Source organism: Antrostomus carolinensis, unplaced genomic scaffold, assembly GCF_000700745.2.
Source record: "Antrostomus carolinensis isolate BGI_N321 unplaced genomic scaffold, ASM70074v2 scaffold3908, whole genome shotgun sequence".
Taxonomy (NCBI): Eukaryota; Metazoa; Chordata; class Aves; order Caprimulgiformes; family Caprimulgidae; genus Antrostomus; species Antrostomus carolinensis.
In genome coordinates, this window is record NW_010334885.1 from 32181 (window position 1) to 56118 (window position 23938).

Here is a 23938-nt window from a genome sequence, read left to right on the forward strand (position 1 = left end):
AGCAGAAGAAATATGTTTCTGGTCATCACCAAGTCTATAACCAACTGCAGAAACAGGCTTTCCCCTTCTAGGGATATCGTTTCCGTTATTGGCACTACCTTCATTTTCCTACTGAAAATGCAGAAATCAGAAGTCCACAGTCATAAAAATGATGGATCAGCATGATGATAAATAATGTACCTGTTTGCTATTTTTATGACAAAGCTAGTCTTTACTGCTTTTTTAAATTATTCTCTCTCTAATCTGGACCTCCAAGAATGTCCATAGCTAAATTTAAGAAGCACACAACAAATACTTTAAAACTTCAAATCTTTATTGCCCAGAATAGCTCACTTTGTGCTGTTAGAGGTGGGGGGGTTTTTTGTTACATGGAAATCAAGCAAAACAGTGGAAAATATGTATCGGTAACAGTAAAACAAAAGCCCAGCCTAATAACAACCCTTTATATCCACCAAGTTACACTTAAGAAAATGGCTAGACAAACATAGAGAAGTAGAACATCTGGAAGACAGAGCTTTTCATTTTATAATATAGATTCTAAACCAATATTAAACACATTTTCTGCCCATAATGTTATTCTTTTTTTTTCTTCATAATAGGAAATTGAAAAAGGTCTATATGAAAAAAAAAAATTACCTACTGCAAGACTTTCAAACCTCAGTTATCAGCTTACGGGGTTCATAGGTACAGCTAACAGGAGAATGCACACGACAGAGTATTTAAAATATACAGAGCCCAATTAAAATGCAAACACTAAAAGGAAATGGGAACCAAAACTCAAAATTCACTAATAAGATGATTTACATCCCCTGATCCATATTCCATAAATTTGCATTCAAGCATTTTAATGTTTTTTTAAGAAGAGAAGCTGAACACACCTGGAAAAGATCTAAGGGTTTTGCTTTGGATTACTTTCTTGTTGTTTCAGTTTTGGTTTGTTTTTTTAGGAAAGGGGATATAGAATAATCTAAACAACATTAAAATGCAGACACATTCCCTCACTTGTTATTAGCGCCCAACAGACCCACTGCTGAAGGTTGAGTACGAGTAAGAATACGAAGAGCTTGTTGATGCATCAAAACTTCCCCTCCTAGACCCACTTCGTGAGCCTGAACGTGAGCCAGAGCGAGAGCCAGAGCGTGAGCCAGGTGCTGAGGAGACATTGTAGGGACTGGATATACCTTTAGATGAAACAGAGGCTGCTTCCAAGAGTTTAAGCCCGGTGATGTCTTCCACCATTGATCGATTCATTGCATCTTTGTAGGATATTTTCAGCTTGGTCTTGGGGCAGGTCAGAATTTTGGGATAGCTGTTAGTGTCTTGCAATTTCTGGGCAGCGCGACCATCAATCAATCCGTTCCTAATGGCTTCTTCAGTACTTATTCTTCCACGCACTTCTGGGTCCACAAGACCTCCAGTGAGATACTGGAATTCAAGGAACCGCTGCCCAGCCTCGTAAGGCAACCATTTTTCCTTTACTGCTTCAGCTGCTGACATCCTCTTGCGTCCGCCCTTTATGCCTTCGAACCCTATGAAGGCCTTCTGGGCTGGTTTGAGGCGTGTGGCCATATCCTGATCAATGATGCCCTGACCAGCAGCTTCCTGAAGAGAAAGCCTCTGGCCTGTGGTAGGGCATATTATGCCCCCTGTGCAGGCTTGGGCTTCAAGTAAACGTTGGCCGGTGATGCTGTCTACAATGCCCCGTTGTATAGCTTCTGAAATGGAGATTTTCTCCAAGTTTTCTGTGTCAAATATGGCTGCAATGGGACTGCACTCTTCTGAGGTCTCTGAGAAAGAACCGCTCCTGATCAGTGAGGAAGAACTCCTGACACTCAGCACCGTGGGAGACCGAGTGACCGACTCGTGCCGAAACACCTCATCAGTGCCGTTACGGCAGGAAATCATGTCTGCAAACTGTGTCAGGCTTAAACTGCCAGAACGGTACTGGTCAAAAAACTTCCTCTCAACCAGACCCTTATCGATAGCATCTTGGATGTCATACTGGCTACCCGTTTTTCTGTCGACAAGGACTACTCTACTGCTACCATCTGATCCTGTAATTGTTATTTCTTCCCACTCACACTCCTGTTCAGCTAGTTCTGTATAGGTGTCATAATCTATGAGGCCTTTGCTGTACGCCTCCTGCACGGACATTTCCCTGTTTGTTTCTGGATCTACAATGACAACCCGGCGCTTCCTAAGGGTGTTCTTCTGTGAGGTGTGCACCACCTTCTTCTTCTCTCTCAGGGGTAGAAGGCAGAGCCCTGTTGCTTCATCCTTTATGCATCTTTCTTTCAGCTGCAAGTAGGTCAAGTTCTCCTCTGTGTTGGGATCAAAGAACCCTTTGGTGTCATCACTTGGATCACTAAGGATCTGGTTGAGCTCCTCATTGAAGTAGCCACGCTTGTAGGCCGTCTCTACTGGTAAACGGTAGCTCTCTTTGGGGTCAATGATTCCACCGGTAGCAATCTGGGCCTCCAGCAAACGAATGCCGTGGCCTCTCTCTATGAGCTCTTTGTTCATTGCTTGAAAGAGAGAAATGATGTTTCCAGTTTCTGGGTCCTTGTACCCAGTGACAGCTCTTTCAGCAGAGAGGAGTTTCTCTTTAAATTCAATTCCAACAAGGCCTCTTTTGTAAGCTTCCTCAACGGGCAGCCTCACATTGCTGACAGGATCCACTATGAACCCTGTGGCTGCCTGGGCTTCTAGGAGTTCAAGAGCTGTCCCTGGTCTAACCAAACCTATTTTCATAGCTTGGTAAATGCCGAGTTTCTCTTTAGTAGCCTCATTGTAGATACCCGCAATACAGCTAGAGCCTTGAAGGAAATCAATAATCCTTTCACTCACTTCTTCCACTGTAATTGCACCTCTTTCCAAGTCGTTCCTTGTTGATTCCTTAATAATTCCAGCCTCAAGCAGTGCATCTGCTGAGACGGGCTGCCTGATCCCTTGGAATGACATACTCCTCTTCTGCACTGGGAGGAGGAGCAGACCAGTGTGTGGTTCAATCCTACATTTTTCCTTCAGCTGCATGTAAGTGACTGCCTTTTTGGTGGTGGGATCAATGAAGTTCTTTGTAGCGCCTTGGCAGTTGTTTAGGATCCTGTACAAGTCTTTGTCAATCAGCCCACGGGATAAAGCTATATCTTTGGGTAGGAAAACACTGTTGACAGGATCAACAATCCCTCCTACAGCCAGCTGGGCTTCAAGCAGACGAATCCCAGTTTCTCTGTCAACCAAGTTTTTCTTGATGGCTTCAGATACCGGCACAGTTTTGCCTGAGAAAGGATCTTTAAATCCTGTAATAGCCTTCTCTGCTGTATAGATTTGTTCCCTGTCATCAAAATCAATCAGATCTCTGGCAATAGCACTATCCACTGTTAATATCTCATTTCGGTGTGGGTCTATCACACCTCCTGTTGCTGCCTGGGCTTCTAAGAGCAGGACTGCATTTTCTGCAGTCAGCAGCTGATTCCGTTTGGCCTCAACAAACGAGTACTTCTGTCTGGGTGAAAGAGACACCCCTGCAATAGCACCTGCCCCTTTGAGGTAGGGTTCAATGTCAGCTGTGACTTCTTCCACCGACTTCTGCCCCTTCAGCAGCTTATCCAGTGTGAGTTTGTCTATCAGTTGACACTCGTACAGCTGCATTGCCGTAATCTTCTTCCGCAGCCCACTGAACAGCAGCTTGGAGGCATCAATACAAAAGTCTTCCTCAGTTTGTGTAGATCTGTGGGACCCATATGGGCGTTGCTTGAGTTTCTCAATCTCCCTCTGCAGCCTGAGACGCTCAGACTCCAACTCTGACTGGTTTTTGACAGCGGTCTCTTCCAGTCGGCACCGGTATCTCTCCTCAATCCGTTTGATCTCCATCTGCAGCCTTTCAATCTCACTCCTCAGGGTGTTCTTCTCCCTCTCACTCTTCTCTCTCTCACACTGGATCTTCCTTATGGATTCCTCTGTCCGGGAGTGCTGGCTCTTCCACTGATTGAGGTCATTCAAGATTTGTTGCTTCTCACTTTCCAGGCGTTGCTTCAAACGAGACTCTGATTCCAGGGTAACTTTCAAACGGTTCAGCTCCTCTTCTAATCTCTGCAGCCTGGCTTTGTCTTGCTCCAAAGCACTCATTTTTATCAGCAAGGTTTCTCTTTCTTGCATAATGTGACTATACTGATTTTTGGATTCTTGAATCCTATTGGATGCCTACAATTTTAAAGAAGAAATAAATCAAGAGAGGGTGGTTAGATTTTATGCTGGTTAGAGTTATGCTCTCCACTTACAATGCTCTTCAGCCTGTCACTTAACCCGCAGCAAGCTGCTACTGGAAAACATCCTAGTCGCAGCAGTGCCTTACCCAAGACTATGGATACACATGAACCAGTGAAGACAGACTGTCCCTTCACTGACAGGGTCTCTAGTACTGCCAGGGACTCCATTCTGTTACCCACAGCCTTGATTTAAACCTGCTGATTTAATACTTCTCATAGTACACTTACACATACACAGAGCATTCAAGACTCCAACAGTCTGATGCTCAGCAGATGTACCCTAGCATAGTCCTACTAACCTGGGTGAATTTGTATCAGCTAAGGACTGGTCATACACGGATAAAAAGGAAATATATGACTCAACTTTTGCTTTCCTATAGTTTCACATGTTACTCCAAACAATTTTACCTGTGTTGCTTTACATTTTAATTCACTTAATGTCTTCATATATGTATACACCTACACCTACAAGCATGTGCATTTTTATGCAGTCCGTATTAAACAGAATATAAGTTCATATATTTGTAATACATGCATATATATATATATATATATATATATGCAGAGATGTCAGATAATCTTAAATGTTAGTATTTTCTAAAAATTAGCATTAAGATTTTTAAAATAAAGGAAAGAAACTGAATAAAGGAAAGAATACCTGAGAATGGGAATAAGAAAATAAATATAAAGGGCAAGTATAGGAAAAAGCAAAGAAACACTTTCACAAGTGGTCACTTGTATACATTTAAACAGTAGCACTTTGGAGAAGAAACCAAGTGGATAATGAAATGTGGAAAAAAAAATTAACTTGTTGATGCTGTTGCCTCAAGTTTAAGAAACAAGGGCCAATAGTAAAATTTTCGAGTGTCCTTAGTGACTTAGGAACATAAATCCCCCAAACAGCCAATTAAATGTATGATTTAAGTACCTTAGGTACAGCTGACAACATCAAGTTTAACCCTCACATGTAGTCAACACCTTACCCAGCTAAGCAGCACTTGGGCAGCTTGTTGGTTGTGGGGTTTTTGTCTGGTTTAGTTTGTGATACCACTCAGGTCAGCCTCAAAGGGCTGCTTTAACCCACCCTGGCTGAAACAGCCTGGGGAAGCAGAGAGGCAGCAGGGCACAGCTAAAGCACAGTGGTACTCCAGGTACTCTCATCTTCCCTGAGGATGGTTTGGTGGACACTGGCACAGATCCCGGTTTTCTCCCAAGGCAAGGGCTGAGGGCAAGGCTCAGCTAGATGATAGGACAGCTCATGGCTCCCTAGCACAGCTCCCACGGAGTGAAGAGGCTAAGAAAGTGGCCAAATCCTGCCATTTTTGTTTATAAATGAACAAAGGGAAGGGCCATAAAGGGGATATTAGTCACAAGTATGGTGAACTTAAAACAGCAAAGTGAGAATTAAGTTGCTTCAAATGGACACTGCAATTAATTATATATCTGAGAAACAGTAAAGCTGGGATCAAAATATGTGTGAATACCTCTAGAGCTTGCTTTTGGAACTTTTCAATTTCCTGTCTTAATTTTTCCCTTTCTTTCTGTAAATCATTAATCAACCCCTGAAGTTCCAGGGTTTGCTTGTTGCTCGTCTGAAGCTGATTCTTTAGTTCAACAATGGCAGTATTTTTCTCATCAACTTCACTTCTGACCATTCTGAGGTCATCGTACTCCAATCTAACATTTCGCAGCTCTTCCTCCAGTAACAAGTGTTCCTTGGTTAGGTTCTCGGTGAGAGACTGAAGCCTTTCAATTTCTATTTTGCACTCATTCAGGTTTTTGCTTTTCTCCTCAGAGGTTTTCTGTAAGTGCTCATATCGTAGGTGAGCTTGTTTTAATTGCTCCTGTTCTTGGACCAACTGACGGCGTAAAGTCTCAATATCAGCTGTGTATTTTCTTATCTCCTCCATGTATCTCTGCTTCTCTCTCACATGACCATCTAATACTTCTCTTTGGTGTCTAAGGTCATCTTCATTCCTCTTCTTCACAATAGACACTTCCTCTATCTGCTGTGTGAGATTAGTTATTTTAACCGATTGCTCTCTCAGAGATCTCCTCATGCCTTCTATTTCCTCCTCCAGTTTCTTCCTCCTGGATGTTTCCTCCATTACATTTTTATTCTGCCTGCAAAGTTCCTCCTCCAGTTTATGTTTCTGAATCTGCAAGTCTTTGACAGTGCTCTGGAACTTTGCACTTTCTTGATCCCTGCCTTTTTTCTCTTGCGAAACTCTTTCATAGTCAATTTTCAGTCTGGTCAGTTCCTGCTCTTGGATCCTCAGCTTGTTAATTGTCTCAGTAGCACTTGTGTTTGCTTTCTGCAGGTCAAACTGGACTCTCTTCAACTGACTGTTCTCATCCTCTAGTTCTTTTCTCTGACTTGTTTCTACATCCAACAACTTTCTCAGCCTTTCAATCTCTTTGTTTCTTTCCTTAATGGTCTTAGAAGCATCATCAAGCGACTGTTTGTACCGCATGCTTTCATCAGAGTGCCTCTGAATAATTTGCTTTAGCTCAATCTCCAGCTGCTGTTTCTTCTGAGAAAGCTCTGAGCCAGCTGCCTTCTGCTGCTGAGCATTCTCTTCTATTTTCCGTAGATTATCTGTTGTCTGACTTATTGTATTCTTCAGTCTCCTAATTTCCTCACACAAATTCCTATTTTCTCTCATGGCATTATCAAGCTGTGTTCTATAATTATTTGTGTCCTCTTCCTTCTGCATGGTGACCTGGTGAATTGTGGTCTTTGTGATATTAATCTCAGTTTCATATTTGTTTTTTAAACTAATAATTTCCTCATCATAACTGTTCCTTACCTTAGCCAATTCATTTTCAAGTTCCCATCGGCCTTTAGCCTCTTCCTGAAGCTGAAGCTTTAGCCTTTCCAGCTCTTTAGTTTTGTCCTGAATAGTTGAGGCAGCCTCCTCCAGAGCCTGCTTGTATCTTGAGTTGTCTTCACCACGAAGCTGAATGATCTGTTTCAGTTCCAGCTCTAACTGATGCTTTTGCTGTGACACCTCAGAACTGCAAGCCTTGTGCTGAAGAGCATCTTCTTCTGCTCTCCTCCGTTGATCTGTGGTTTGCAGAATGGCATCGTTCAGTCTCACGATCTCATCCTTAAGGTCTCTATTTTCTCTCGTCAGTCTGTCAACCTGGGCCCTGAGGCCTTTCGCATCATCATCCTTCTGTGCAGCTATCTGCTGGATTGTGGTCTTCTTAATATTAATTTCTGTTTCATACTTGTTCTTTAAATTACTCATCTCCTCGCTAAACTGGTTTCTTACCTTAGCCAGCTCATTTTCATATTCCCTCTTCCGTGTGCCTTCATCCTGAAGAAGAACCCTTAATCTTTCTATCTCGTACTCCTTCTCCTTGATGACCTTCTCAGACTCTAACTTTTGCCAACCAAGACTGTCTTTCTCATTTTGTCTTGTTTTCTGCAGCTGGTCATAGTCATTCTTCTGCTGCTCATATCTATCCTCCAGCAACTTCCTTTTCCTTTTCTCATCTTCAATCTCATAAGTCAGCCTGGTTATTCTGTCATTTAGATCCTTTATTTGGGCATAGCATTTGTCCAGGTTTTGCTTAGCCGAGTTTCCATCCATTTCAGCTTGTCTTTTCATCTCCTCTAAACTCATAAGCTTTGCTTTGAGCTGAGAAATGTCTATCTGGTACTTCTGCAGATTTTGTTCCAGAAATTTATGTTTGTTGCTTGTCTCAGAATTTGAGTCCCTGGCAAGCCTGAGTTCTTCTTCCAGGAGTTCAATTTTGGTGTTTTTCATCTGCAAAATGATAACAGAAAAACATAGTCAAACACATAAACACTTGTGACATCTGTTTCAAAATCATCACATGCAATACAATATACATTTGTAACACTGACAACTTACAAAGCATTTTTCTTTCTCTGCTTCAGCTTACTGAATCCTCTTTGATTTAATGTCATCAAGAAAAATTTTAGAATCCTTATTTATTCAGAGTCAAACCGTATTCAGAAATCAACACAACGACTTTCAGAGGGGAAATGGTACTTGATCAGGGGAAGGAAATGCAATATAGATAGTAAAATCCAATGTACCAAGAGTTCACTAGCAAAGTATTAAGTAGCCTCCTTTAGAACCTCCACAATTTTCAAACAGGTGATTCACATTCCATATATGCAACCTTTTAAATGGACCTCTGTTTCCACTGAGATGAATCAAATCGGGAGTTACTCCATTTGAAACAATGGATGCCAACAGTGTAGATATGGCCTGAAATGAGGTGTGTCCCCTTAGCCATGAGGAGCAGGTTTTCAGCACTGAGATAACTGTACTCTCACTGAGATCAAGGCTCTGATGGGCAGAGAAGGACCTCCTGTGTGCTGTGATGCGCACCTCTTATTTACCAAGAAAGCTAATGTTCTCCACCTCACACATGACCTTGGAGGCAACTTTGCAAGAGAACATTCTCTTTGACAAAAGTTGTATGAAACTACTTATATGCCTCCTTCATGGGACACCGCTGAGCTCAGCATTTAGTTCTGGGGACTGTTTTGCACTGTACTGAAGCAGAAATTCTTTGATGAGTTATAGCTTGCTAACCTGTGCTAAAAATAGAAGGTAAAGGAAAAAAAAAGGCAGATTACCTTCAAGTCCTCCATGCTCTTTAACATTTCACTTAAGAATCTGTAATAATCTCCCGATCTTGTAAGCAGCTCTATGTAGCGAGACTGAGCCTCGCTAGCCTTGAAAAGAAAAAGGGAATTGTTAGCAGCTTGTACTACAGAGTTAGATATGAACATACCTATGTCTCAGATAATTTAAAGGACTCCAATCCACTTGAGAAAATACATCATCTGACAAAGTAAAAAGCAAATTCTCCTCCTCACAAATTCACATGCCTTTCTGGGGACCCAAAGTGTATAAATTCTCCCTTCTGATAAAACCACACCTTTTATCATAGAATCATAGAATGGTTTGGGTTGGAAGGCACCTTAAAGATCATCCAGTTCCAACCCCCCTGCCATCAGCAGGGACACCTTCCACTAGACCAGGTTGCTCAAAGCCTCATCCAGCCTGGCCTTAAACACCTCCAGGGAGGGGGCATCCACAACTTCCTTGAGCAACCTGTTCCAGTGTCTGACCACCTTCACAGTGAAGAACTTCTTCCTCATATCTAATCTAAACCTCCCCTCTTTCAGTTTAAACCCGTTTCCCCTTGTTTTGTCATTAACTGCCCTTATGAAAAGTCCTTCCCCAGCTTTCTTTTATTTTCCCCCACCACTGACGTGATACTAAATCCAAGGATTCATCCCCTGGTTCATCATGCTCTTCCTGTCTGACAGTCATAACCAGCTTAAGTCAAACTTTTAATACCAGTTAATTCCCAGGTTGAAAGTGACTAAACCACTTGGGGCATGACTCTTACTTTCTCACCGTATGTATGCAATGGATATTTAATAGGAATGAGGTAAATTCCTGAGGGCTAATCTACTGTTTAAATGAGCCCAAGTATGATTTTACAGCACAGCAACTATTTGGCACTAATTCCTTGTGCTTACATGCTTAGCACACATTATCAATGACAGCTCTAATTATTAGAATACAGCTGGCTATGACTCACAATGGCTCACACAGACCAACAAATATATTCAAAAGATTGATGGGGAGGAAAGAAAGATACCTCTTGCAGAATCAGCACTGCAGGAGACTGAACCACACTCTTCTTGATAGGTATGTTGAGCAGTGTTTCTAATCCGGAACTGTAAGAAGCAACCTGTAGTTCATAATCCTGTAAAACAATAAGGAAAGGTAAGACCCTTTTAGCAACTGCCAAGAAACTCCCTGGGAATTTGGATTTCTCAAAATGCAAATAAAGTTTTGGGTTGTTTTGGCTTTGGGGTTTGTTTGGTTCTGTTGGTTTGGGTTTTTGTTTGTTTTGTTTTGGGTTTTTTTTAATAAAAAGCTATGTTTTCATAGAATCATAGAATGGTCTGGGTTGGAAGGGACCTTAAAGATCATCTAGTTCCAACCTCCCAACCTTCGCTCGTTTATATCTGTTTTACCTAGTTTATTATTGTGTCTTATTTCTGAAAAATCTTTCAAGAGAGAGAAAGAGAATGTACTAGGTCATGTACAAATGACCCTCTGTCATAAACAGAAGCTCATCAGTTCAAGCTCCACTGTGGAGACTCATGGAGGAAAATGACAAAGGGAAAAAGAGAAAAAACACTTTGCAAAAATGGGAAAAATGTATGTTTCCATTAGTTGAGGGCTATATAGACGTGGAAAAGATTCACAGAAACAACTGGTCTAGGTAGTGTTATCAACCAAAACTTCATCAGAAGTAACTGTCTCTGCATCTCTCATATCACATATGCCATGCCATGTATATAGCAAAATCTTTGCCACAGAAAGTAAGACTGAACTGGAAATAATGTAGATATAAAGGTGACATTAAAATGCCAAGACCACAAAACCATTATCTCTATATCTTCTTGGCTTTCAAGGCGATTGCACACCATTCCTCCTGCTAACCTGCATTTGTCTTGCCTCCTAGACCAGATCCTAATCAGACCTAATTCCTAAGCTATCAATCTGTTCTCAACTCCCTTATTTTTTTTAACATATGAACTGGAAAGTTTGATTTGTCTAGGAAGAGGATTTGATTTTCCTGAAGAGAAGCTCTCACTGGTATCTCCTACATCATCCTGTGGTCTTCAAGTGGCAAGTACACAAATTGCTTTCATTATATTTCGTACACACAAGTGCTTCACTCCAGCAATTTCTGCACACACACATCCCAGAGCCAACATTTCACCTGCCAGCAGAGCAGAGATAATGACATGCACCTGACCATGAAAAAACACACCCCATAAAAATGCTGAAATCCAAGTACCTTAATTGCAGCTGAGCATTGATCTGCATGCTTGAGAAGCTCCTCAACTTTGTCTCGCTTCCCACAGACTTCACTGTGCAAATTCTGTCAAGAAAAAAAGCAAACTGTGATGCACTCCCTCAAGATTTGCCAGTATTTCCTCCTGTACACGCTGCCTCCATCAGAAGGCACCTGCAGTACATGACCACTGCAAGCCCAGAGGCTGAGACCTGAAGTGACCTGTAGCCGTGCAGTTTTTACAACAGCAAGCTGTCTGTGCATGAGAAGGTTGTTCTCAGAAAGAACACCTAGCAACTAAACAACATCCAGAGCAGGAGAGGGAGAGTTCTTTGACTTTAGCTTAGATGGCTATTTCCTCACTTTTTATTTTTGTGCTATAATTTGTCCCATAAGTTGCACCATCATACAGTCCCTTGAATTCATTCAAAGCTGATGTGTGAATGTCTCAGTGATCATGCAGGAGTCAAACATGGTCTTGTTCATAATATGTAGCAGTGCTGACAGAAAGTAATGAGGATAATAATATTTCTTCTCTCCTCCCTTCTACACACATGGTGGTTTTTGGTAGTTTGCATATTTTATAATTCAAAACAGGCCACTGTATTGCTGACTGCATTGATACCGATATTTTCTGAATAGTAAAACAATTTAAAATCCAGATAATTGAAGACAACTCATTGAGGTGCTGCTTACCTTCTGATCATGTAGGTATCTCATGATAGTGTTGCAATCACACAGCTTCATGGACTCGATAGAATCCTGCCTGCGCTTGGCATCACAGATCCATTTGCACAGAGCCTGGTAGAGATCTCTGTAAGTTTTCAGCTGTTTTATCTGCCTTTCTAAATCCCATGATCTAGAAAAAAAAAAACAGGGAAAACTGTCAAAATGGAAAGTGCATTCTCTTTGTCTCTCTTTAAACATTTTCCAGAACTAAGACACAATAAAAGAAAAAGAAGTAAAACTATGGGAAGCTCTAAAAGAAGATTTTGAACAAAAATTTCAAATAAAGGAGACTTGTACCAGTCACCTAGCATGGGTTTCTAGTGCCTCACTTTTGAGTAACTCTGCAACACTCAGGGGTTGACATTTCTGTCAACTAAGTGAGGGATGGATAAAACCTTGCAGTGGTAAGAATCAAGTTCACTGACTTTAGTACTCTTGTTCTCAATTTTAATCAAAACAACCAGCAACCAGTGAATTTTTATTAATAGGACCAGATTTTGTCCTGAAGTAAAACCAAAACAAACCACAATGAAACAAACCACATCCCAAAAAACCCCACAAACAATCAGAATATGCCTTCAGTTCAATAAAGCATTAGAAAAAAATTGTTGGGATTTTTAAACTTAATTCTTAGTGTCAATTTTTTAACCCTCAGGTATAGGTTATTCAGGAATAAGCATGGCTGCTCTGTTTGAGGGGGAAAATGCGGACTGGAAGTACTTAATGCAAGAACATTAGCAAGAATTAAAAAAAAATTAATTAGAACAAGTCCTTAGCACATAGATTATACATTTACATTAATAACTACATTTTCCTCCTTGGTCTTCACAATTGCTTTTAAAGTACGTTCAACCTAGTCACAGTTGCTCTGGTCTTATTGCCCTGAAGTCATCATTTGTCCTCTGGAAGTGATGATTAGTGAACATCAGTTCTTTTAGACTCACTGTTAAGATGATCTTAGAAGCAATAGCAATAATGAATAAGCTATTAGGCAACGTGAGCAAACCTGTTATCTATCTGCTTATCAGCTCTCTGCCAGCGGTCCATTAGCTGCGTAACTTTGTCAGAGAACTTTCCAATGTCCATGTCATACAGGGTATATGACTGGCAAGACTGTGAGTGAATCTGAAGAGTTTTCTGCAGCTCATTTTCCAGGGCATTCAGTAGTGACTTCTTCATGTTTAGGTCTGCTTTCATTTTCTGAAGAAAAAACAAAATGCTGTCATACATTCTATTCTTGAGAGGATACTCAAATTTAACCATCAACAGCATGCACGATGTGTTGGGATTTAAAGATTGTGTTTCTGATCCAGAAAGGTATGTACACTGATGTCAGCTGGACTTAATATATTTAAAGTGAAACACCTACTTTGGTAAACAGAGTTTGACTTAAGAATGAGTCTAATGTTAGACTCACTCGTAAATAATTTGCTAAACCAAAGTCCTCTGCTGCTGTCATATTCTGTAGCTAACAAAAAAAAAAAAAAAAAAAAAAAAAAAAAAAAAAGAAGAGCCTGCCTTGCTTGCTCCTAAAAACAACTGACTAGAAGACTTCATTGAAGTATGAAAGATTCCTGTACTTACAACAACTGCGGAATCAAGCCTCAGGACTGACAGTTTTTAAGTGTTATCTAAAAATCGTCACTTTTTCCCCACCTATTTACATTTTTATAAACCTCTTCCATAGAGATGTTTCTTTAAACACACACTTGTTTGTGTGCACATACTCACATACTGTGGGGTATCACCAAACGGAACACACAGTGCAGGTGGTGGTCTGCCTTGCATCCCCCAGTCACAGGGATGACTGTGTCCTTTGATAACATGCTCAAGCTTTTTTTGAGTGTGTGTAGCTCAAATTTACACCAGCTAAGAACAACTCCCAGCAACTGAACCGCAGCTGTCATTTAACATGATAAAAAGGTACCATGGTTGTGCTCCATTTGTGGCACCTACTCATTTTTTCCCTACTACACCTGAGAACAGGAAAGAATGACAGAGTCCCTATTCTCCCAAAGGCATTCAGCACACAAAAGGACCCGCTCAACGCCAGAAAAAGGCTAGTTCTGCAAGCCAACTTTGTGCTCAGCAAAGCAGTTATGCTTTGCCTTCTCCCCTTGTAAAGGATGGATAGTTCCCACTGTAAGATTTGAAATGGACTCTACGGCAAAAGCAAGACACAAAATAATACTCAAATTTACTTGTTATAACTTGTTATGCCAGCAAGGGCAATTGTATTGCCTTCAAATCTAGCTTCATAAGCAATACAAATAAACACAAGTGATTTTGTACAGAAATGGATTATGAAGACTTTCCATGCCACTGTCTTTGCTGTGCAGGCAGCAACAACCAGGAGATGGAAGTAGTAAAATATACATTCCTTCCAATAATTTGCAAAAGCATTGTCATAAAATACGACAGGATCAACATTTCCATTTCCTGTGGTTTTGGAAGGGTTTCACCCAGCTCAACAGACCAGTGCTGGCAGCTACAAATTTTGTCTTGCTGTCTCACTGGGTCTTGGCCTCTCACCTTCAGACAAGCCCGATAAGCTTCCACTTTATCAAGATCCAAAGGAACAGTCTCCTCTTCAGACAGCCTGACTTCAAAAACTCTGATGACATCTTCTGTTTGCAGAATAATCTGGAGCAGACACCTCAGTGCATTCAAGCTAAAATAAGTAATACAAGACAAATCAGTTTTAGACTGGGGCAGAAAGGTAATATTTCTCATTAATTGCAGATCATTAGTTAAAGAGAGTACAGAAGAAATTTCAATGATATCCATGGGGTTTTTTTTAAGTCTTCCAGAAAAGAGAAAAAATTCACAAAAGTATCTGTTTCTACCCACATGTACAGCATTTGGAGGAAAGAAGGTGTAATTTTACACTACTGGTAACAAAAGGCAGGTTTCTGGACTAAGAGTTATGGAAGAAAGTAAATTATTTATTGCTATCACCTCTATTTTCTTACCTGTCTAAGTAGCCAGCAGAAACACCATTAATATTTTCCAGTTTTTGAAACAGGGCATTTATCTCTGACTGCAAGTACACATACTTTTCAGAGCCTCTGAAGTTAGGCAGCAAGTCCTTATGCTTATTGAGGGTTTCAGCCATTATTTGAGAGTCATTCTGCACACCCTAAGGAAAGAGAATGCCTGATTTACACATTTTTGGTGGCTGAATGATCACTCTACAGCATATATGCAATGGGTCTCCTCATCCAAATAGTTTGCTGTTACCTAACCAGCTTCACTGGGGACTGAAGCAGTGCCTGAACTTGCTTTCTTTAAGGTAGGTAACATTGGGCGGTTTCTTTTTTGCACAGTCCACAACAGGTAATACTGCTTTTTGGGCACCTCATCCACTCTGAAACTCAGCTCTGTTGAAAGCAGAGTGCTTTACTGTGAGCTGCCTACTACATTCAGCAGATCAGATGTGCCAAGGTCCTTCTGCTCTTAGGACCTTTGCAACCTCATGGCCTCAGGGGAATTTCTTGTATACTGAACCTGTTCTCTTTTCTTACTAATCTTCTCTCTCCAGTCTCCTTCAAATCTTAACAACTGGAAGAAGGAGAGAATCTGTAAGCCTCATGTATCCATTCTGCATCCCACAGACAGCACTTCAGAGGTAGGTGGTAAAATGGTGTCCATGCAAAAGGATTTTAATAGTGCTTTAATCTGGATAAAGCTTAACATGAGCTTATGTCCACTTAACATCAAGCTTTATGTATTCTTTGCCTGATAGAACTTGACTTCTAAAATCTAAGAGTCAACTTTTTCTACTTAGGAGTTCAACTCCAATCCAAATCATCATGGTTAGTTTCCAATTGAGAATCCTCTGCACAGGACGTGTGTCTTCCCCAGCTGACCAGAAATACAACTGCAGTATGCCCTGCAACAGAGTCATACTGAGCTCGAGATGCTCAAAGAAAAACATTCACAGTTACCTCTAAATCCTTTATTCTGACTGAAAAGTCATGCACAGCGCCTTGATCCACTCCAAGAGGAGCTCTTTGAACCATCCGAATCTCAGAAGCTTCAATCTGACGACGAAGTTTCTGCAGCTCCATCAGCAGCCAGGCCTCCTGCTTCTCATGTTCTCGGTTTCTCTCATTAACAATAATGGTGTTTGAGGAACCCACAGGACAGCTCTCAGTTGGGACCACTGTAAAATGAATTGGGTAAATGTCAACTGCCAAAGAACTGAGCACCTACACACAGAAAGCCAATGCACCTACATACAGAAAGCCAATGCCGTGCCAAAGGGACCTAAGAACTGAGTTGATCTATAGAACTGAGAACACGTAGAAGATCTGGGCCCTTACGCAGCTGTTTCAAGGAATGAAATCTCTCCTTCACAAAAAGACAAACTTGCTTCCTCAAATGCAGCAGTGAGATTTTGCTTCCTAATAGCTAAAACCATATCAGATGAACTAAATTACTGTCATTTTCCCAGCAAGCTCCATGAACTTCAGAGGACTATTCCCAGATTCAACAACAAAGGAGGGAAGAACAAAACATACTCTTCCTTGCACATAGCCAGTTTTGTCATGCTCCTACACATCAGTACAACTCTTGAACAAGTTTCTGTTCATATTTTTATGAGAACATTTACACATAAAAAGAATACACTACTATCCACCACCCCCTGAACAAAGAAACCTAAGCAGTAGAACCTCTACAAAAACCAGAAGGGTGACAAACCTGTTTGTGGCTGCCGTGGTTGATTGGGCAGTTGTATAATCAAGGTTTGGTAATGCTTCTGAGCATCAGTGAACTGAGTCTGCATCTTTCGTTTGTCTTCATCACCAAACATCTCTGATCCTTGGCTGTTCCTGAGGAATTCTTGATAATGGATCTCCAAGTCAGTTATTATCTTTTGGTAATCTTCCTTACGCATTGTTTTCAGCTGAAATGAGGAAGAAGAGAATTTTGAAAAAAGAAGCCATTGGGAAAGGTTTATGAATAGGCAATCATTAAGGAATAAACTAATACACCTACAGAAAAAAACCAAAGAAATTGCATTTTAGAATAAAACCTACCCAGGCTGCCTCTAAAAGTATGATGCTAAAAGTGTCCTTTGAGCTAATCTATTTTTGTTACAACCATTTCATAACTTAATAGTTTGAAATTCTGCCTCTTGCTCTGTCTATCCATCCCCTTGCATAGTGGGAAAGTACAGCAAGTATGTAAGAAATCTCCTTAGCTAGTCTTCCCATTTATACATATCAGGTTTGAATGGGAAAGCATTTTGTTTCTCCTTTAATAAAACAACAACTTCCATATATAACTGCGCAACCCAGCAAAAGGAAGGCCCATGGTTTTGCAGAACACACAAGACACAGCAAGCACTGTTTGGGACAGCAGAGGTCAGGTCACGGATGTCCCAGCCCTATAGGTAAGGCCAGTTGGAGTCTTACCTTGGCAATAGTCATCGCTCTGATTTTCTCAATGTCGATCATGCAATAATGCCAAGATACCAGGCTCTTCATGTTGATATACAGCTGGTTCCACAAAGCTAGAATAGCTTCATAGTACTGCTCAATTCTGAGATGGGAAAAGAAATTTCATGGTCAAAACGCATGTGTCCTTGTACAAAACATCCCAAGAAACATCCACAAGACGTGGAGTGTTGAGGTTTGTTTTCTACTTAAAAAAAAAATCTTGGAAATTAGTTCATCCATGACTTTCATTATTAGAGATAAAAAACCTTGTAAAAGTTAAGTTTTAAGTATTTTTAGATCCCAAAGTTAATTTCCTCAAGTCAAGGATGTAGTCCTTAATCCCCCACCCTTAATGGGCAGGGGAGCACTCTGATCAAGGCAAAGACCAAATTCTGTGGTTGATTGCTATTTTGATCAAACTCTTCTATCTACTCCTAGTGGTAGGTGTCCAAGCCCAGGCAGCAACTCACTTGGTAGCAAGATCCACTGCTAATGGGTTGGGGGGTGGGATGATAAGACTAACAGACGGCACCAGCATATCCACTCCTCCGGGGCCAGTCACCAGCCACTTGCTGCGCTCGTTGTTGTCCTTCAGGATACATTCGTCTCCTTTACGCACAGTTTTCTGTAAGGAATGCAGAACAACATTTTTTTTAATTGGTTAAGTAAGATGGGGTTTCCAGGGGAGACAGACAAGATGCATCTAGAGCATAGAACTGGGAGTGCTTCCCAGCTGACAGGTCTGGGTGTGCATCTTGGCTTCATACTGGGCCAAGAGATCAATACAGACCAAGCCATTCACCCTGAACCTGGTTTCGATGTGAGAAAAACTGAAGAAAACCAAGGGGAAGCCACAGAACACTCTGAACAGTTACTAGTCCAGCTGATCATCAGATGTGGGGGCTTGCTATGACAAATATCAAAGACTGAGTGTGGACACATGGCCACAGTAAGCTACACAACCAAGTATAGCTGTAAGCCAGTGCGCTGGAGGCATGAGGATGCTTAGTGCTGCATCCATATTTGCAAAGGGACTGGGAGTGAGTGTGGCAAAGCCAGATTCACCAGCCCCAAATGCCAGAAGTCCTGACACCCTGTGGCCATGGGTGTGGCCATGGTGCAAGTTACAAACCACTCACATTCAAGATGGGGAGGCTTCTCCTATCATTTTGCCTGACAGGACTCTCTCCCTGCATCACACCCTACCACCAGCAAGTATTTTTGATATAACTAGTAAAAGGCCACAGGCTTTGCACCGACCTGACCATGCAGGGACTTCAGACTTGTCTGGGCTTATCTTCACCTGAGCAGAATTTAGCTTGCTTAACTGTAATAAGAGCAATTGCCAAGCAGTCAGGTAACCACTGGCCAAAATTGTTTAGTTTTGCTTATAGTAACAACAAGTAATTACTCTGTGTGGGCTGAACTTCTGTGACTCTGGAATAAAATGTGGCATGGAAGAGTGCAGACACAGAGTGGATAGCAGAAACCCCAGATCGCAAACACAAATCACAGTGGTCAATTACTGGTCACTACAGGAGTGCAACCTAGTGAATCAGGTAAAACAAGTCTTACAGATAACAGAACGGGAAAATTGGATAATTATGAAACAGTGAAGAGAGAGAGCACATAAGCAGAAAAGACATCTGTTAAGAAAAAATACAGAAATGAACCCAAGCAGCCCTAGTACTGAGGAGGAGGAAAAACCACCACCATCAATGTCATACTCCATTCAGCAAAAAACTGGGGATACCAATGATTCACTGTATATTCCTCACCTTTTGTTAGATGAAGTGTTGACCTAAGGGCCCAGAGGGACACTGGAAAGGTGAGCAATCACCACAAAAAAGGTGTAGATGCTGGGAAGCATCTGTATAACAATTTTAACCCTATTATGAATAAGACTTTTCTATGCTAATTTGAAGGATGAGTATTAATGCTATTTAATGGACTAATAATAATAATTTTGACTAGATTTATTAACCAACCAGAACCCAGCTTGTTTATGCATAATTGCATGAAAGTCAGAGCTTTTTTGTAGAAAAAATTTAAATGCTGACAAAAAGCAGACAAAGGCATTACAGCTATCGGCTTAACAGTTTGTTTGCTAAATTGTTTGCCATGTTCTAGTTTACATGATGTTCATTCTCTATCAAAAAGGGATACAATACCAGATCCTGTTTGTAGTCACACAGAGCCTTGAGGATAATGGGTTTGTTACTCCGGTAGTCTGGATTACGTGGCTTCAGCTGAACAATCTTCTTGGATTTATTCACCAAACTCTGCACTTGCCTCTTGTATTCAAGAATTCTCTCTCTTTCATTCTGCAAAGATCAACTGTAAGTTAAAAATTCATTCTAAAAAGAAACAACATGTAGTTCCCACTGTTTTATTAAGAGGGGGATACATCTGGAGCTCACAGTAGGCAAAATTTCCTTTAGCTCCAGTGGGATGAGTCTTTGGCCTATAATGTAAAATAGTAGTTTTAAAAAAAGAGAAGAGACACATCAAACAAAGTATCTTTGCAGCTCTGGCAAGCTGCAAAGTTTGCAAAACTTGCAAAGCAGGTTTTTCACACGGGGCTAACACGTGGTTAAGGGGATGCGTAAGAAACACAGGAATAAACGGAAAGAATCTATTACATGAATGTAACAAAAAAAAAGTAATAACTACACTCTCAAACCTGACTTCATCAATTTCCATTTTACATCACTGACCATTTTTTCTCCAATATATTCAATGTAGAGTTCTAGTATCTAAATCACGATGAGCAAATAGTTAGCTAAAAAAGCTGAGCTAAATCCTTTCAAAGATACCACAGCCATACAGTGACATGATATCCTAAAGATCTTTTCCAGCCTAAATGATTCTATGATATATTAAATGCATTTATCCTTTTAGGCAAAATCTATTCTACCACCTATGAATAAAAGGTCTTTCCTTTTTTTAATTTGTTAGCATGTCAGAAACTTGGGCATTTGTTGGATGTATTCCAGATTTAAAAAGAAATCAGAGTTCCCAGACAGTATTACACAAACTAAACTAACACTGAACCATTTGTAGGCTTTCCTAAGAAAGACAGCAATATACCATTATGGTTTCACGTTCATACAGTACTGTATAGAAACACTGTAGTACACCTGGGTTTATATTTGGTATCTGAAGAGGGCAACTGATTTCCAAGAAAAGCGGAATATAACCTGTGAAGTGAGTGTGACAGTACCTCCAGCTCTTTGATCTGCTCCAGCAAAGACTGCAGTGACATGCTTTTATCACAGATGAACTTCTTTCTGATGGAGTCTTGCAAGTTCTTCAGGTAGGACTCTGTAGCTTGTGCCTCTTCAAAGAACTGCAAGAGGAAAGTTGTTAATTCAGTTGTACGCAGCTCTTAAAAATGTCTGCTAAAAACCAATGGATTCCTTTCATGAGAAATCCCAGGTCACATCTGGCAGAATTGTAGAATTTACAATATGGTAACAGCGTGTTATGCGTAGTTGTGCACGGATTTAGAAAGATTTTGGTACAGAAAAAATATCTGCAATGGGACTCATACTTTCAACAAAAGCAACGCGAATTCTCCACACCACTACTCACCTGAAAGTAAGCTGCATTCTCTTTCAGATGAACATCAATGCACTTGGTGATCTGAAGAATCCAGCTCCACTGAGTTTGTAATGTATCCATGTAGGCCTAACGAAACCAGTAATATATAGAACTCAAATTATCACATTGATCTCTCTCCCATACCTGGACTCAAGCAAAATTATTTATGCTCCACATAAACACAAATGAAAAATCTGCTAAAACAAATTCATGCACACCAGAATAATGCAACTCAAGCACATAGTTCCCCAACTTCTAAGCATCTACCTAACTGAAAAGAGTTAAATACCTTCTGGAGAGGTGCAGAGAGAAATTTGTTCATTACTCAAATTTTGTTTGGTCAGCATAAAGCCTGAAGTCCATGAACAAAAAGGAGTGAAATGCACAAACAGCAGTGCAAGTAAAATATTTCAATTGCAAATTGTCATGTTTTCCTTCTTTCAAGCAACATTTTTTATTATTTTTTTTTAATCATGGCTATTTTTAAATTCAAACTTACAAAGCAGTCCTTACGTATATTCTTAACAAAATTACAAACAACTTTGACTTCACTGCAGGAACTTACAAAGATTTCTGCCTTTAAGGCAGAAACTTGACACTGAAGAAATATAAATGGTGATTTTACACAACATTTTAACAACAGTTAACAAAATAAATACATGGAAAAGCAGAAAGAACTAATTTTTTTTCCTATTAGCTTCTTTCAGTTTCAGAGTTCTTATGCACTCTTAAAACTATAACAACTATAGCATTTCCTAATAAAACGACATTTACCAAATTGTTGCAGCCTTTGTAATTGAAAGGTGTATGTACACCAAGCCATGAAAGCAAAATGTCTTGGCTAAGCTATAGAAATGCACTACAAATTTCAGTTGCAGAAAGTATTTGCACCTGGATTAAGTATAAACCCTCAAAGGGTGTGGCTTTCTTCAAAACATGCTTACTAAGATAGCAGAACAACAACATGCCTTCCTACCATAAATTCCGCTGCACTGTAGTCAACTCAAATGAGATAGAGCAATTTCAATGCACTCGAACAACTCCCTAAGCCTCGTATGAATTTTTACATGCATCTATCATCAAATGTGATAGCAATGAGCACACTCCTTATAGCTCTTTAAGAAGCCTGCAGTTGTTGTGGCCAGGTTTGTAGAGGAAGGTAGTAACATTTACTAGACTAGCTCATACAGCTGCATAAAAATTGACATGCCTTTTGGCAGGCAAACCCTTTGCAGGTCCAAATGCAGCATTTCATTTGCAGACCTTCACTGAGAAGTTTTTCCACGTAGCAACTAAAGGAGCAAGTGAAATCATACAAAGTCTAACTCACCTCGATTTTGTCTGAAGCAGGGTGCTGGTTGAGCACTAGCTGGTCACTTTCTTGCTTCAGCTTGTTGAGTTCTTTTTCTTTAAGCTCCAGTTCACTCATGCGTTTCTACACAACCAAAACACAGCATTAAACAAGCCCCCAAACAGGATGATTTACTTAAAATTTTTCAGATAGTTGGCAATAATGTAAAATTATCCCTGCTAACACTACATAATAATTCTATTCATTGTCCTGAATTAATTATGAGGACAGTAGAATCAAAGAAGGCACAAACGTCTCAGTTCTAGTTTCTAGGTTTGCCACTTCACAGAACAAAGCACCCCAAGTTCTGCCTTTCCTAGGAATTATGGAAGCAAAAGTAACTGCATCTTGCAGTGTCCAGGACAACTGAAATAAAAAAAAGAAAAAGTATGTCCCTCCTTCATAGTGTGAGCATTTATTCCTCTTTTAATTTGATGATCAGCACACTGATTACAGAAACACACAAGCTCAATTTCCCTACGTACTCACAGAAGACAAAGAGCAACATAAACTACCTCTGACAGCAAGTTCAACATTCCACAGGCAAAACCATCAGAGGAAGAGACAGCAGTTCCCATTGGTAGAGCTCTACTTCCTGGTCACAGACATCAGGGCCAAATACAGGGACACCCTAACTCCTACATAGTCCTAAGAGGGAGAGTTAAACTGCCTGACACAAGTCCCTTAGTTTAGCATGCCAACATCATGACTGTGTACACAAGCTATGTGTGATTATTACTAGTCCACAGTGGACTGTACTGATAAGGCCAGCTTCCAAGGTCAAAAGAAACCATTACAACTGAATGAATGGGAGAACAATCTTCCAATAGATGTCCAATCTTGACTCAAAAAGTTGTCACACAGTACTTAATCTAAAAGTGGATAAAAATCCCCCGAAACTTCAAAAGAGTGAAGAAATGCCTGTCCTGTGATCAGTCCCCCTGAGCCAGGTTGCTCCTCCCTCACTAACCCAAAAGAGGGCACATGGAAAGCATGGGGAGGTCAAGCTGTCTTACAGAGAAGGCCTCCTGCTTCCTGGAGATGTCAGTGTTCCTGTCACTCCAGTCGTAGAGAAGCTCCTCTTCCTCACAATCATTGATCCACATGATCTCTCTGCTGGTGGCTTGGATGAGGTTCTGGAATTGACGGAGCTGGTCCATTCTCTCAAAGGAGTATTTCTGCAAGGAATTACAGAAATGAGAAGCCATAAACACAGAAATGCCTGTGCTGGGTGGAGAAGGGGAAGCCAACAGCACAGCATGCCCTTTTTTTAAAAGACAAACAAACAAAAAAAAACAAACCCTAAAGTAACATTAAAAACCACACATCTATAAAATCTGTTGGCAATGGACAGTAGATAATGGGCCTGGGTTTATACAACTATGAAACCTGCAGACAATAGAAAACATGTCTGGATCAACAGAACACTGGGAACTGGAAGTCAGCAGCTTCCAAAAGTCATTTCAAACACAAGTGTGGCAGACATGCAGGCAAGCAAGCAAAAAAGCATGGGGGGAAATACAAGAAATTCCTGAACATTTCACATCACTTCTACTTGCATTTGCTGCTCACAGTACATCCTGGATGTTGTAGCAGCACCTTTTGCACAGGTGACACTTCACAAAGATTCCTGCTCTGTCCTCGCATCATAATACACATCCTGTTGCTTGAAA

At 40.6% G+C, this 23938-nt stretch overlaps 1 protein-coding gene across 1 annotated transcript in view; it reads right to left on the reverse strand.

Moving 5' to 3' along the window:
• Positions 1-928: 928 nt before the first annotated feature.
• The window catches only part of DSP (desmoplakin), a gene marked incomplete at its 5' end in the record, with an annotated part of 30502 nt that continues 7492 nt past the window's right edge, over positions 929-23938 (reverse strand). The window contains 18 exons of the mRNA XM_010174325.2: positions 929-4203; positions 5753-8044; positions 8890-8988; positions 9927-10034; positions 11142-11225; positions 11835-11997; positions 12874-13067; positions 14400-14538; positions 14840-15006; positions 15815-16032; positions 16572-16776; positions 17288-17414; positions 17782-17936; positions 19483-19635; positions 20535-20660; positions 20906-21001; positions 22245-22349; positions 23282-23443. Coding sequence (XP_010172627.2) covers positions 1009-4203; positions 5753-8044; positions 8890-8988; positions 9927-10034; positions 11142-11225; positions 11835-11997; positions 12874-13067; positions 14400-14538; positions 14840-15006; positions 15815-16032; positions 16572-16776; positions 17288-17414; positions 17782-17936; positions 19483-19635; positions 20535-20660; positions 20906-21001; positions 22245-22349; positions 23282-23443 — 7788 coding nt within the window. The remainder of the gene's footprint in view (positions 4204-5752; positions 8045-8889; positions 8989-9926; positions 10035-11141; positions 11226-11834; positions 11998-12873; positions 13068-14399; positions 14539-14839; positions 15007-15814; positions 16033-16571; positions 16777-17287; positions 17415-17781; positions 17937-19482; positions 19636-20534; positions 20661-20905; positions 21002-22244; positions 22350-23281; positions 23444-23938) is intronic.